The 15,992-nt window shown below is 43.1% G+C and overlaps 1 protein-coding gene across 1 annotated transcript; it reads right to left on the bottom strand.

Moving 5' to 3' along the window:
- Positions 1-3,029: 3,029 nt before the first annotated feature.
- cox4i2 (cytochrome c oxidase subunit 4I2) lies at positions 3,030-8,334 on the bottom strand. The gene is made up of 5 exons (XM_071535156.1): positions 8,156-8,334; positions 5,479-5,578; positions 4,413-4,577; positions 3,835-3,966; positions 3,030-3,477 (listed from the first exon to the last, which is right to left on the bottom strand). The coding sequence occupies exons 2-5, from the start codon at positions 5,576-5,578 to the stop codon at positions 3,344-3,346; spliced, it is 531 nt and encodes a 176-aa protein (XP_071391257.1). The 5' UTR covers positions 8,156-8,334; the 3' UTR covers positions 3,030-3,343.
- Between the last annotated feature and the right edge of the window lie 7,658 nt (positions 8,335-15,992).

Raw genomic sequence — 15,992 nt, 5'->3', positions numbered from 1 at the left:
CAGTAGTGTCAGTGACACCCGGACAGATTTCTGGTGGTAGTTTGCCAGGAAACAAAGGACAGCAAACCAATAGCATGAAAGATTCTGCATTGTTAACAGTACCAGTTGAGAACGTTGGATATTTGTTTGTACAGTTGTTGTTATTTTTTTTCATTGAATAATTTGCAATAAAATCCTAATCATGTGGTGTAATGAACAAACGGAACAGAAGACTATTTTTTTTCCACTATAGCCTAATCCAATAACCATTCCTTATTTATCATGAACCATGAGTCCAAACTTGTATTTATCAATGACATGCAGTTCTGCTCTGTGTTGGTTTAGCCAGAGAGAGACAACATAGCCTTTTGATGATTTATGTAGCAAACTAATTGGGAATGAATGAAGCCACTGTGTTTCAGGGGGCAATGTGCAGTTCTGCATCAAGGATTATTAGAGCTGAGTATGATTCGATGGAATAACGCTTGTCATTTTGTGTCCATTCCATCTTAAGCAAATCAGTAACTGTTCAGTAACTGCAGGACTGTAAAACCCAAACCTGCAAATGTTCCCCCTCACACACACTCTCTCCACCTATCCACGCATGCTTTAAAAATCTATTCCCATCTCTCCTCCTCACCCATCGGGACGCCCACCTCCTCCCCCCCCCCCCCCCCACCCACCAACCTCGGATCCCTCATATCTGTCACATCTCCATCCGTCTCTCCACCTCCTTTTCCTCTCCATCCAGCTCCGCCCACCCCTCCGCGGTCTCCAGGCTGTCACAGCAGCTAGTCACGTGTGTCACTCACAGCTGGCCCTCCTGCTGCTTCTCGCGAACAGACACACACGCGCACACACACACTTTTACGTACACACCTGCCTGCCAGACATAGTCCACGGGAGACGGGAAGAAGAGGCGTTGCTTAGCTTCCAAAGCATCTTTAATTTAAACGCGGTGTCAGTCAGAGGGATGCTTGTCGCCGGGCGTTCGGCGTCGCGCTCCACGAACTGGCAGCTCCAGTCATTTATTGGGAAGGGAAGAGAGGTGTGTGTGTGTGTGTGGAGGGGGGTGGGATGGGGGGGCTCACTCCTCCCCATCCCCAGGATTCCTCCCTTGCTTCAACCTCGCTCTTATTCCAAATACGTATTCCTGCCATACGCACAGCAGATACACACTCAGTCATGCGCATTATGCCATACAGTACCTGCCTCAGTCTCACTTACAATATTTGCATGCTGCTGATAGCAGTGCAGTAAAGCACAGAGCAGGCATTCAGCTTCAGTGATCAGAGGTGCAGGAAAGGCAGCTGCCGTTTTCTCATTCAGCATCCTGCACAAACTTACACCCATTCAGAAAGCTTGCCAAACTTTTAATCCTGTAAGGGGACGGGTTCACTTCTGAACTACTAGTCTGGATGGGAACCTTTGTTTTCGGGTCCTTCGCGTGAAACATCCATCACTACATTATCAGTCCCACAGCTGCATCTCTGTTCATCACCTCTCTCTCGCTATCATTGATTTGAATAGTGTGCTGTGGGTTTCAAGCTCACGCTCCTTTCACATTTCCATAGTTCAGAGACTCATGTAGTCGGCAGATTCATTTACCTACACGTTCTGTGCATTTCTCTGGGCGAAGTCATTATTGTTATCCTCTTCTTTCTATAGTTCGATATCATTTTGTGTGTGACTTCTTTCATTTTCTCATTAGGTTTTCTGGGAACAAAGATTTTACCCGACAAAACTTTGCATTCTGATGAATATTGACCAATATCCTCCGCTAAATGCTTCTGTTCTGAGCACACTATCTTATTAGCCAAGGTCTGCTCTGATACATTCCAGTACAGTATATATATTTTTCTACTGTATGCCCCACCAAGAAGCTGCTTGCAGGCTTTTCTCTGCAGTCTGGCCCCCCTCACAGAAACAAGTTCCCTTCCTACACCTATGTGAGTGTGTGTATGCATGCGTGTGAATTACTGTATGGCAAAATGTTTTTGAAGAAGGCACAAAAGAAGGAATTGTAACAGCATTGGCACGACCCTATATATATGTGTATGCTAGATATTTAAACTGATTAGAATAGTATGCTAGCTTAGTGACATATTTAAGGAAAAAAAACCTGAAAAACTGAAATGTTATTTATATTTGGTGTAAAAAGCATAATCGTGCCCCTTCAAATGGCCTTAAACTCCATCTTTGCATTGACGTGAATTGTTATTCATTGTGTTTTTTAGGGTTATTGGACTGCTACTAGACAGGAAAATGTAAACTGAGAGAATATCTTCAAAAGAGGCTTCTCTGGTGTATTCTTGTTGGCTTTAGAGAGTACAAAATTAAAGATTGCAGCTACAACGCCATGTCCAATGGTCCGTTTGTATGTCTTAGAATGCCATTGTAAAATTTTAGATTACATTGAACCGAATAAAGACCATGCTGGAAGATGGACTGAATCTGTGATTTGTCTTTTCCTACATCTTGGATGGTGTGTGTGTGTGTGTGTGTGTGTGTTAAAGTGGGCATGCATGAAAAGTTACCCATTAAGGAAAGCTGTTAAATATTCAAGATGTTTCCCCCCCAAGCAGAAATCATCCAGATGAAAGTTAATTTCATACTCAAAATGACTGCTCAGCTCACACAGAAAATGGGATTTGAGCATGCAATAAAAGGTCACAATTAGAACTAATGAGCCAAGAGGAAAAACATGCAGATTTCAATCAAGTGTTTAGAGAGCAATATTTATTTTATACATTCAGCACTGTTTTTAAGGATTCCTATGGACAGATTATCCTTATTTTGAAAGCATACAATATGTGTCATATCTTCTTTAAAGAGCAAGATATTGAGAAGATAGTGAAACAGAAAGCAGTTTCTCTCCATTGAAATAGTGGCTATCAAAGTAATAATATATCCTGTAACCTTTGCTTCCCTTTATGTGGTCAGGTCCAAACATTCATGATGCAGGCTGCAGCGATCTTGGCACTAGCAGAGTCGCTGCTGACTGAGCACATAACTCGGAGATTTCTCAGAGAAGGAGAGGTGGACAGAGATGTAAGCAAAACTTTTTATTAAATGGTTACAATAGGACGGACACCGTGATCACCACGACAGATGGCTACTGTGACTGGATGAGAGGCTGCTGATTGAGCCAGAAGTGGTGTGGAGCAAAGTTACCCCACAGTTGCTGCTGTTGGATTAGTTCCATCTTTTTAGTGGTTTTTACAGTTATGATACGACACTCAAACTAATCATTTAGCTTTACTTGAGGGGAACTTCAAAGGCAACCTCACAGAGTGGAGCGAAGGCATGCTCTGGGGTGACGGGTCCGACTCTGTGCCACTCCGGCCATAGTCTGGCCTCCTCTTTACTTCCATTGGCCCTTCTCGTAGTCCCACGAGGCGGCGAAGCCCTCAATGGGGTTGACCCTCATGTCCAACATCCTCTTTACCTGTTTGGCCTGCCACTCATCGTCAAAGGTCCTGGGACGGGGAGGGTAGACTAGAGCAAACAGGGAAGGGAGAGACATAGCAGTTCAATGATCTGTGTGGTGCAGTCAGTGGAAAAGCATGTCTGTACATCAACATGAAGCTCCAGTGATTGAGCAAAGAAAAGTTAGTGTCTGAAGTTTTGCTCTAGTGATTTTTAAAGCTTCTGTGCCAGGTAATGGACAGTGGCATGCAAGAAAATGTTCTCTTCTTAAACACTTGCAGAGTCATGAATGATAAGTGATGGGCTTGGCCTGTCATACGGTGAATGGGGGCATCTATGGAAGAGGAATTACCAATAGGGGTAAAGTCTTTATGCGTGTTGTCAAAAAACGATTGAACTGATACATGGATAGAGAGAGAGACTCACCGTAGTATGACTGCCAGATGACCACCAGGCCGGTGATGCCAAGAAAAATGAAGAGCCCCCCTATGACGGTTTTCCACTCCGCGGACGGTTTCTTCATCTCTGGGTAGGTCTGGCAGAACATCAGCCGATACACTGGAGGGGGGTTAGGAAGGGAACAAAGGGAAGGAGAGGAGAGATGGATGAGAATGAATGCAGTATGCAGATATCTCTCTTTTTCCATAGTCCTGCACTGTGTATCCACAACAAGAACACAATTTCCTGCATGACTACTTTAAGACTACTATATGACTTTACTGGCATTAAAAAAGTATTGAGTGAGACAAGAGGTATTGATAGAGTTTGGACCGTTTTAACTATGGGCATCATGTTGCTCCCTCTTCTCTAGAACAAAGTGCCGGCAACAAAATGTACCAACGCCAGGCATAATGTCACCATGATGAGATTTCCAACATCCCAACAATCAGCTGGCATAAGAACAAGTGACTTAGCAAAGGTCATGGAGCATGATTGCCTCTACAAACTGCTCTGCTAGGCTGCCTCTAAGGCTCTCAGTAGGACAAGCCTTCCCTTCAACCTACAGGCAATCTGCTCCTCTTTGGTCAGCTTTGCCCAGGGTCCCTTCTCCTTCTGTTTCAGGCTCTTGTCAGCAGAAGTCAGGACATCTTTGAAGGGCCTGTCAGGCAGGGGGGTGTCCAGACGGTCCCAGTACATCGGCTGAGACATGTCCACCGACTCCGATACCTCTGGAGGGACACGGACAGGGAGAGTCAAAGACTAAAAGCAAGTTTTGGAACAAACTGCTGCAACATTGTGCAATCAATCTCTGAGATTATAGACAAATACAACCTATAGAAAGTATTAACATACTGGGATACATAATACTTGGATTTTCTCTCAACTAATTACTTGCATGTGTCCTACACATGATCAAGCAACAATAGCTCCAGGGCTTGTCTGTATGGAGGTCTCATGATGTGTATGTCTCTGTCTCATGATATGTTCACAGACGACAGCGCCATCTGCTGGTTCGGGCTCACTATTGACAGAGGCCTTATGTCTTAAATGAGGTACTTGATGAATCTGCTAAATGATGGAAAGGTAAAAACAAAGGTAAAATACTAGACAACAAAATATTATTTTTATTTATTCATTTTTTAGCAATTCTTTGGTTTCATGCAGCTTCCACTTTGCTACACAAGGACCAACTGTCCTGTCAAAGAAGACAAACACTAAACAAAATAAAAACTGGTCTAGTTTCTTTAGCTAGTTTTCCAAGACAGTAGCATCATCTGTTGATTCAAGAATTGGTGGTAGTTAATAGGCTAGCAACTAGCACGCCATTTGCACCATTTCCAATTATTCTCTCCAAAACGTTGGACTCATACCTATAACATATTCTCAGCTAGGGTCTCTGTTCCAACTTAAAATGTCGAGGTAGGCTACTTTAGGAAATGTGATGCATTTCAACTTTGAGACTTACCAGTTAAGAACAAATTCTAAGCCTTTCAAAATATCCAAACACTCTCAAGCAAGTTTTCCTACTTAAAGAAACGATATGATCTTCTTCTTCAAAAACATTACTTAATATGGAGAAAAAAAAACTCTTCATGGCAAACAGGGTTATCGTTGTCATGGTTTCCCTACCATGATCATGGCTCGCCATCCTCGTGCCGCTCGTGGTCAGAGCCGCCGTCATGCGCCTCGCCAGGAGGCTCCCCACGCGCCCTGCAGTCAGGTGGAGCATCTGAGAACAGGTAAGCAAAGAGAGGAGAGGTGTACAGTCCGTTACTCAGAAGTATTTCATTAGTCGTTGCCATTTCAAAAGTAGGCTACTGACATTGCTTATTACACGCTGGGAGCATTTGTTAGGCTACTTTACTTATCGTTACACCCACAAAAGTGGAGGCGTTGACTCCAAAGCTTCCAAAACTCGCGATATCGACTACATTTCTGGAGCCAAGTTTATGGAGAATGGAGTGGAGAATGTTGTAAATTATTAGACATCAGCATAGAGGTAATAATGGTGTTGAATGCTCTCCTGATGTGATGTTTTTATTTTTCGAGTTAAGACTAACTCATACATTAATCAATTAAAGCTAAACTTCCACATATCCACAGTTTCCAGTATAAAATAAGAAAAAGGGGCTACAGCAGTTTACTTAGGCTATAGGATGAAGGCAGGTCTACCCTCATACTGATGAGGTTAAATCTCGCAACTCACCTGCTAAATATAACGCCACGTGCTGCCTTCATGTGCTATCGGAAATTACTGGTTGAGCATCACATGAACGACCCCAAAAGAGGTAGGCTAAATACTGCTGGGAAAAGTTGGAATTTTCTATGGCAGGGGTTCCCAGACGTTTTCATGCTGAAGACCCCCAAATAGATATGCTTTAGACCACAAACACCCTTTGATAAAATGTTGTCCTACAATATCACAACTGAGCCTAGATTTTTGTTGTTAGACTTGGTACAGAATTATAGCCTGCAAGTGTCTGTAGGTGGGGATCTGTAGCAGTGGGCACAGTGAAACCTACGAACAAAATAGTCATACATTCTGTCATGGAACTAACTTCTAGAGAGTGAAATAATAATACAATTACATTGAACCTGAAGTGGCCCTGGGACCCCACTTTTCAAAATCACTGTTCTGTGATAAGCCAGCTACCAGTATGAAGGAGGCATGTTTTGAGGGGAAAATGGAGAGCACAGCTGCACATGAAGGCAGCAGTAGCCGCATGCCAACAGGATATTAAGGCCAGAGCGATGACAATTAGGTTATTGTGTTGAACAAACACACACACACACACATGCGTGCGTGCGTGCTTGCATGCATCATTTACACACATTTGTTTCTTCTCTAAATATCTATTGTCCAATAATGCTTAATGTTTTGTTACAGAGGTCTGAACACATAAGAGGTCATTGATTTTCCTTAAACAGTAGACAGTTGACACAGATGTGTGTGTGTGTGTGTGTGTGTGTGTGTGTGTGTGTGAGAGAGAGAGTGTGAGTGTTAACTTGTGTTGTTATTCACAACAGCGGGTGGAAAGATCTCATTAAGTGCTTTATGGCATTATCAAAGGTGGCCTGGATGAATTCCAAATCCCCTCTTCTCTTGTCTGGCCTCCTAATTATCTTTCAGTTAACTACACTGCAGTGTAGCCCTTCCTTTAGCACTTCATGGAATTAGAGCACGCACTAAAATAGAATTCAAGCTATTTATATGACCATTGACAGTCTTGATCTGCAAACATGAACAAGTCCTTCTAAAAAATATTTAACAAATAACTAATTTCATAAAGAGACAAATCCTGAAGCAGCTCCATTAGAGATGCTCCAATGAATGACTTTGAGGTCACAGTAATAGTTACTAGGGTGACTTTACTGTTTGGTATTTACACTACAATGAAATTAAGCCCATTCAGATGTAAAAGCTCTAGCAAAATTATGCGTCCATAAAGTGAGTCTCCAATGAATTGGGCATCGTGGCATGAAACATTGCATTAGCCTTGCATTGCTTTGGGAGAGAGCTGTTCGCAAATATTGATTGAACAGTCTTTGATTTAACTGTCTAAGATGAGAGGAATAACATTTGAATTCTGTTTTAGGCTTTTTTTTTTGCATCACTTTTGTGTCTGTCCTTTCACCTGTCTTTCTGACACACACACGTGCGCACACACTCACAGAGCAAGTGAACATGGCGGAAATTGGCAGTTGGTCAAATTAAGAGTCCGAAATGACCTCCGGAGCAGGACAGAAAAAAACAGAACGCTTTTGCCCTTTTTATAGACACCAATTGAAAGAGAAAGAAGGATTCTTACTTTGAATCCTTTTTTTATTCATGCATAGCCCAAAGGATTCCAAGGAGTAATGTTTACATCCAAATAAGGAGCTGTGAATGTCATTCATGCTTCATGTTGTTTACTTGCTTGAGCTATGTAAAGGGCTTAGCAGTTTATTCCCGCGGGGTCAAACACACTGTGAAACTGCATGGAGAAATCTAGTCATTAAGAACACTAGATTATGCTTTTATCGTAGTATAAATGTGGCACTATCAAGTTCAAGGTACTTGAGTCTGCCTCTTTTGAATGTTTTTCTAGCTTCCCATTCCCACGCAACTGCTGCATATAAAAACATTACTTCATTTGTAGAAATGTCTATCAGTTAGATCTGTGTCAAGGTTCATTATCATTGCTGCACGTCCGCCACTGTCCCCAGGCAGAAGGCGGGGGCTCTATCCCCCCCTCATCCCCTTCTCCCCTCCTTGTCAGACACCATTACAGCCTGTTTGTTTGATTCTGCAAAGTCAAATACTCACGGTAGTCCTGAGAAGGTGAAACTGCAGAGTATAAAGATGCAACAGCAAAAGCAGAAAAAAAAACACCAAACACCAAATCTTGAGACAAATGGGCTGTTTGGGCTCGTCTTCCCCCCTTTTTCGTCTCAGTCGTGGCTCTTATCACCACATAGCACTGACCAGGAACCAACTGGTGGGCGGGTGAGAAAGGCTGGGAGGGAGGAAGAGAGAGAGAGAGGGAGGGAGGGTGCTTAGTTGAAGGGAGAGAGACCAAACCAGTACAAGTAAACAATCCAGGAGCGCATGTGATCGGACTGGCAGAGAGCGAGAGAGAGAGGGAAAGTGGGTTGAGTTTAGCTGCAGATCACAGAGAAGCTAGAAAGTCACTTTACCCTTCTCTCTGTTTTTTTCCCTCCCTCTCTCCCCTCTCCTCCATGCCCTCCTTGCAGCCTCGCTGTTCAGACAGACCGGGGGACGAAGGGGTCGCTTTAGGTGAGGTCACGTTAGGACAGAGGGAGACCTATTTTTCACTGTGGCGAGGAAACAGGAGAGCGTGTGCCAAGCGTATGAGGGAGTGAGAAAGTGAGACGGAGAGCTATGTGAACAAGAGAGAGAGAGAAAGGACAGACAGACATAAGCAGACACATAAAGAGAGACTAGTTCCCGCATTTTTACCCACGTTGACGCTTTCACAGGGCCAAGTCGAGGTTGGCGCTGGGCCACTTTTATCTCATAGTTGTTTGGCTGTGAGCCTGAGCGCTGACTGCCTGTTGGTGGTATGAGTTGCACAGGGCAGCCCAGCAGAAAAAGGAGGAGAGAGGGAGGGAAGAGGGAGGAGACTCCCGGGTCGGATAAGGACAGTTCTCGTCTTCTCCATAGCGACCCCAGACTGCACTGTGGCTGTGGCAGCTTTCCAAAACATTCTTAACCCAGTTTTATATTAAACAACAACAAGTGAACACCATATGAAAGAGAAAAGTACATTTAGGTAGTATGCTACGAATAATAACACTATGTCAGGGTGAGGGATACATGCACCAAACACAAGTTGTAAAGTGAACTTAAGTGTACAGTTTGATAGCTTTTTTATTTACTTACTGTGATTTTGTTTTTGCACTGTTTGAGTTTGCTGATCAGAGCAAGGAAATTATTTTTTGTTTGTGACTGCATTTGTGGATATGAAATTTAGCCATTTGTTAACAATTTTCCCACTAAAGTGAAAAGTTAGAGTCAATATTACTGATTATAAACCTACAACCATTTCCCCATAGATTCACTGTGTATGGGCAGTTTCAGAATAAATACTACTACTAAAAGTACTGTTTCAGCACTGTTAACCCATTACTGCACCCAGGGCTGTAGGAAATCTGGATCCTCTCTGACACTCAAAATTCAATTCAATAACTTTATTGGCATGACCGCTCTTAAGATCTGATCTTAATTTTGCCAAAGCGGTAAACAAAATATACATTTTCAAAACAACAACCGTTTGAAAACATGTAGTACTATACAATAGTACAAAATCAACAATGTCTGTAATAACTAGAATAAGGTCTATTTTTTTTCCTTTTTTATTAGACAGTTGAAAGTGGAGCGGAAACCCTTAGACCACTGAGCCACCAGGACGCCTCAATAACTACAGTAAGTTATTCCAACAAATCCATATTGGACATTGTAATAACCGTTGTATGTGTGTGTGCATGTCTGACACCTAAACTTTCTTTCTTTGTCTTTCTTTCTTTCTTTCTGAACTTTGACATTTTTGAATGAGTAAAACATGTAGACATTAAACATAGCATTTGTGCGGGGAAACTAGTCGATGGATTTAAGTTTATTTTAGACTGTCCAATACTCTCACACCAATTAATACATGACAACTTCTATTGTACATTTTTCTCATTTCAGTTCCCGTTGGCAGCAACGATGCACTATCATGTTCCTCAAAATGTATAACCAGGTGCCAGGTGTACCTGAGCCTTACAGCCAAGGTCAGTGTTGCCACTTGTTTTCATTCATAACTAATGTTTCCCACAGTATTGAATATTTGTGCCACTAGGAAACACATACAGGTTAGAAAATCTGATCCTCTTTTAGATTCAGAGGGGAATCCACCCTGAAAGTTCACATTATGTTCATATGATCAAAGTTCAGTCTTGGTTTGTGAAAATGTTTCTCCAAACAAGTCCAGACAAATCCTAGAAGGGCTTTATTGACAGTGATAATATCCAGTGTGATTTTACATGGATAAGGGTCAATTCTTGGCTCATAACTGTTAGCACTACAGTCAGACAAAGATCATTTGGATGTAAAAGGTCAAATAAATGTTGTTAGACTCTGCCGGTCAGAGTCCAATTCTGTGTCAGTGGATCAGATCCAGGTTTTGTCTCTCGATGTATCAGATTAGATCAGTCTTGGTTCTCTGGGTTTGTTCGCAAATATTAATAGAACTGCCCAATGTCTTACAAGTACCATATGCATTCTGTTTTAAGGCTGATGTTCACTTTAAATATGATATCAGTATTCAGCTTGTACTTTAAGATCAAAGGGAATGTAGCGGACTACAGGAATGTAGCAGAGCAGCTGTGGTGAGGCAGTAAGTGTTGAATCATAAGGTTGGCCGCCCTCTGTTGCACTGATAAACATTATCGCTTATTATATAATCCTGATAAATGTTTTAATGTTAACTATGTTGATTAACCCCACCAAAGTTCACAGTCTGCATATTCAACTGCTTTCCCTCCACCTATACCAGTCAGTCAGCAAAGGGCAAAGTACGTTCAGAATGAGGCAAAAAAAAAAAAATCAATAGGTCATTTGGCACGAAACAAGAAGAAACAAGTGCTCATTATATATATGTTCTTTTTATGTTCTTTCCATGCAGACATTTACACTGTGCTGCAGTGTTTTTTAAACTTGTTTCTTAAACTTTATTTAATGTGGTTACTGGGCCAGAAAAGTTGGAAAACCCCTAGTGTACTGCCTCCACAGCTGTTGACGCTTCCAGTTGAAGAAAGATAACACTGATTATTGGATTTCAGCATACAGTTCAATATTGGCATGGTGCCCTAATTGGAGTTACCATGTGTATCCACTAGGTGGCAGTAGCACACAAATGTTTGAGCTAGTAGCAGACAGAAAACTACCGTAGATATAACACAATTAGCAAAGGAAAGCCTTTCACAATCAGTTGATATCTTTGGTAGTTGAGTATCAATGATAAGTCAGACAAAGCCAAACTTTTATCTTCCAGTAACTGGTCCTGGGGATATTTCAGTTTGCTGCAACATTTGCATTTTTTATCATGAATATCATGTTGAGTTCTTGAGCAGTCAACCTCTAACAGTCATCACCCGCATTCAGGCCTTTTCTTCTAACACTCCTTATCTACAGTATAATAACAAACAGGGGAAATTACTTCTTGAAAATAAATCTCATCTCGTAACCCTAGATTTGATCTATGGCAAATAATAATTCTACCAGGGACAGGTAAGCCATCAGGTATAGTTGATCATACATGAACTCACAAAGATATGCGCTATAAAAACTGAAGTTACTCAAAGTGAAATATCTCTTTAAACCACCATGCTTTCTTATGTTATACAAGGATTTGAATAGGAAACACAGACTCTTCATGGCTTGTGTCCTCCAAGTTTTTGCGAGAGACATTGTCTGTCAATAACATCAACAAGCCACATCCTACCCGTCCCGGTTGGGTTTCAGCTTTCGTTTCTGTAAAGCAATTGAAGCGGAGAAACACAAACATGATCAGCATGGCCAGGCTTTCCAGATTTTCCAGAAACGGGTCCAAAGCGGCCCCAGAGATAGAGGAGTGGTGAATGACTGAAAGTGAAACTTGATGGAATACATTTATTTCCCTGGACAGATACCAATATGGTGAAGCGCTCCCTGGCATGTAGCTAAGATAGGCCTATTGCGTCAGTTGAGCATGAACACAGCAGCTGCTGGAACAACACACACACACACACACACAAGCACAGTAGGGCACGTGTCCCTGATTCATTTATGTAAATTAAGCATGGGCCGTGACGGTGCACATAACCCCAAATCCACCCCACCCCCCACCTCACACACACACACACACACACACACACTGTCCTTTATCCCCTGCAGTCTTTTACCCCCTTTCATTCCCCCTCCAAACCCCACTCTGACCCCAAGCCACCCTCTCCTGTCCCATTAGAATTGGAGATGTTGGCTCCATCTCTCCTGAGGAAACGTATGCCATCCGTCATTTCTCCTCTCCCCTTTGTTCAGCGCTCACCCCTCGTCCCTTTTCATAACAATAAGAGATGAGGACTGAAGGGGGGACTCGGCCCTCTGAGTGTCAGCTTGGAGTCAATCTGGCACGTTAACCCATCGACAGGCGCGGCGATACGCCTCCGACAAACGGCCCTAACGGCACATCTCTAACCAGCCTACTCCAGCACGTCTCCCGTCTGACATCCCGACAAAAGACAGACTCAACCCACCGCTTGCTGACACCGACGCCGACGCCTCTTCAGATTGATCGCAGCTGAAAGAGACGTGTCAGAGAGTGCTTTGTCATCCTTCATCGTCTCCATTTGTTGCGATGAGCGCTTCGTCACTTCACTTCAGTGAATTCAGTTCGCTTTACCCCGCAGTGATTCTGAGGGTGACTTGCTTCTTGTGATTCCAGTGTGTGTGTGTGTGTGTGTGTGTGTGTGTGTGTGTGCTCCATAGCCTGGCAAGCTAGGCCTCTCTCAAGTTTCCCTTTCATCTGTTCACATATAACAGTGTTAGAGCTTGCTCAGCTGAGGGGAAACCGCAGGGAAGAGAGACCGAGATAGAGAGAGGGAGACGGAGATAGAAGGAGAGAGGGAGAGACCGAGATAGAAGGAGAGAGGGAGAGACCGAGATAGGAGAGAGAGAGAGAGAGACCGAGATAGGAGAGAGGAGCTGAGCTTCTACTTGTCAGTCATGGGAATGCTTCTGCAACAAACCCTTAATTCCTTTAACATGGTGAATGTAGGTCAACAAGAAGCAAAAAACCAGTCTGCCTGTGTGTGGCCACACGTCTTTCTGTCTGTCACCGCTTGGCCTTGTGCGGTGTGTGCACATGAGAGTGTGTGTGTGTGTGTGTGTGTGTGTGTGTGTGCGTGTGTGCTCGTGGCCACAGGCTCGTGCCACTGCCTAACCTCTGCATGTCCAAGCTCGTTGTATCTGGCCTTGTCCTTCCTGTAGAGCTTGTTCTCCTTTTGGCTCCCTGCACCTTGGCACAGCACGACCATGTGTGTGTGTGTGTGTGTGTGTGTGTGTGTTGGCACGTGAATTTGCATGATTGTCCGTCCCCTCTGCTACCACCCCTGAGGCATTGTGGGTAAGTGGGTCAGACTCCCATCACTCCCAGGCTAATGATGTTGCTCCTCCTTCTCCTCTCTTCTCTTCCTCCTCAATCCTCCTCCTCTTCCCCAACTCTGCTGCCATACTCTGCTCTGCTGCTTTGTGTTGTATTGGGGGGCCTTCTGCCCTCGCCCCCTTATTGGCATCCTTTCAAAGAGAACACTGATGCATGACTAAGGATGAAAGGGATTAGGATGTGGCTGTGATCGAATGCTCACACTGCATACATAATACATAACAGTAGCTTCTGTATGTCAGCCATACAGCCTACATTTCACTACCTGTTCATTTATTACAGTGCAGGCAGAATTGGACAATTTGCAGAACAACATGAAGTAACTTACTAGCACACAGAATTATGGGTCATTTTAATAATTTTACTTCCTGCAACGTATTCATAGGATGAACATTTGTTTAATATGTGGAAGGAAACTAAAAACTTGATCAGCAGGCTGTCACTGCCTCCGTGTCCCACACTCTGATCATCAAGTGATCCTCCATACATCCATTCATCCAGAGAAACAGTCCTACTGTTTGTTATTTCTATACTGATGATGCTGACCTGGATAATAAGTGCCTGATCAGCACTGATGCTTCTCTTTCTTTGTTCCCTCCCTCTCTCTCTCTCTCAGTTCCTCCACTGCTAAGTTTTTACGTAAAGTGGAGGTCTGGTGAGGCATGATAACATTGTCTGTTGTAGATTGCACTGTCACATTTAGACTGGGTGAGGTGTCTCACCCTCATTTTGCAGTTTAGTGTGTCACTTCCCCCAGTGTCCAATGAGGCAAAAGGGGTTAATTGTTGTGCCCTTGGGGCAGAGTGGCAGAGCAACACTTTTCATCATAGTGACAGAAATAAGCCTTTCCACACTCAAGGCAACAAGTATCATTGCATACCAAGTGTATAACTACTTTCTCTCTCTTAAATACCTTCTCTACGAAAGTCACATACAGACGAAAGTTGCATACTAACTTTTATGGCAAGAGAAAGGCATGAAATTCATATATCATAAAATGCTCTATAGATCTATCACTCATTTCAACAATACAGATGTGACTTGAACTTTACTACTGACCTTCCATGAAGAGTAAAACTGGTTAAAGCTGCACTTTGCATTTTGGCGGTTTCAAATGGCAACGAGAGATAACTGTTGGAAAAATTTGAACTTCAATACCCAGAAATCCTGTAATGTGACGTCACACAGCACGCTCATGTTTACCAACCAGCTGGTCTGTGATGCTTTATACCACAGGAAACCAAAGGGACGAGAGAGGAAAAGATCCAACGTTGGTGAGTCCAGCTTTCTCTGGACCAAGTGCTGCTCACTGCTGTTTAGGAGTTTGGATTTCGCTCTTAAGTTTTGATTCATCACTTCCTTCACACCAGAATTTCATTTGGGTAAACAGGTGAATCCATGGTGTCTCAATTAGTAGGGATGGGGCAGTCTTTTCTAGTGCAGCCCCACTTTATTATTTAGGCTGATAAGACAGACGTATTTTTACATAAATATCTTGCCTATAGCAGCTTTAATTGACTATGACACCGCGCCAACTCTTGAGTCCTAAACTTTAGTTGGACTTTTCTCTGTGCTCTGTTAGTATTCTGGTGGGGTTGTTTGTAGCTGTTGTGCTGGTTGGTTACCAGGGCAGCGGAGGGTGCATTTCTTCTATGCCCTGAGAGCTGCGGGCCTTCCTCTCTCTGTCGGCGAGGATTCAGCTCCCATGATGGATCACCTGTGGACACAATACTGGGGTCCCGACCCAATGGGGTGCCCAGCTACGCCCTAATTAACTTTATACCAATTAATCTACAGGACTGTGCCCTCCTCTGTCACCTCTGTCTGTTTTGTTAAGGGGCCTCGATCGCTCAGGGCCTCGGGTAAACGTGACAGGAATGGATCAGCTTCTAATCTAATTGGTGATAATGGATTTTCTCTAAACAGAGGAGACAAATAAGGGAATGTTGGTTGGTCATTAGCTATTAGAGATGGGACCCGGGCTACGGATGTCTCTTTGTATTTCTTTTAATAATCCACAGTCTTAGAGGTAGATAACAAGGTCAGAGTGTCACGGTTAAACGATGGGTTCCCTCAAATGCTGTATTGATTGCAATAGTGAAACAGAGGGGTCAGAGGGCACAAGTGTCTCAGAGGAACTAATGGAACAAATGATCTAAATTGCAGGGTTTTTATTCACCCTCAAATTTGAGTTTGGATGGAGAAACAGTACTTGCTTACCTCGGTGACATCAGTTCAAATGTGCATTGGTAAGAAGGTGTTTACATTGGCCCTGTTTACGCAAGCGAAAACTGCGGCTTCTTAATATCCAGCTTGAAATAGGATTCTAGCAGAAGAAAGAGTGATTCATTGTGTAAACAGACAAAATGTGACCATGCAATCATGGTTTTGAAGTTAGTTTGATTATTTTAAATGTCACTCCACAATGAAACATCATTTGTCGTTATGTATCTTTACAAA

Source organism: Centroberyx affinis, unplaced genomic scaffold (genome assembly GCF_046629955.1).
Source record: "Centroberyx affinis isolate AG114_WGS23_722 - 3 ecotype Tasmania unplaced genomic scaffold, CSIRO-AGI_Caff_v1 ptg002675l_1, whole genome shotgun sequence".
Taxonomy (NCBI): Eukaryota; Metazoa; Chordata; class Actinopteri; order Beryciformes; family Berycidae; genus Centroberyx; species Centroberyx affinis.
The sequence above is the reverse complement of the archived record's forward strand: the minus strand, read 5'-3'. Positions and strand labels throughout refer to the sequence as shown.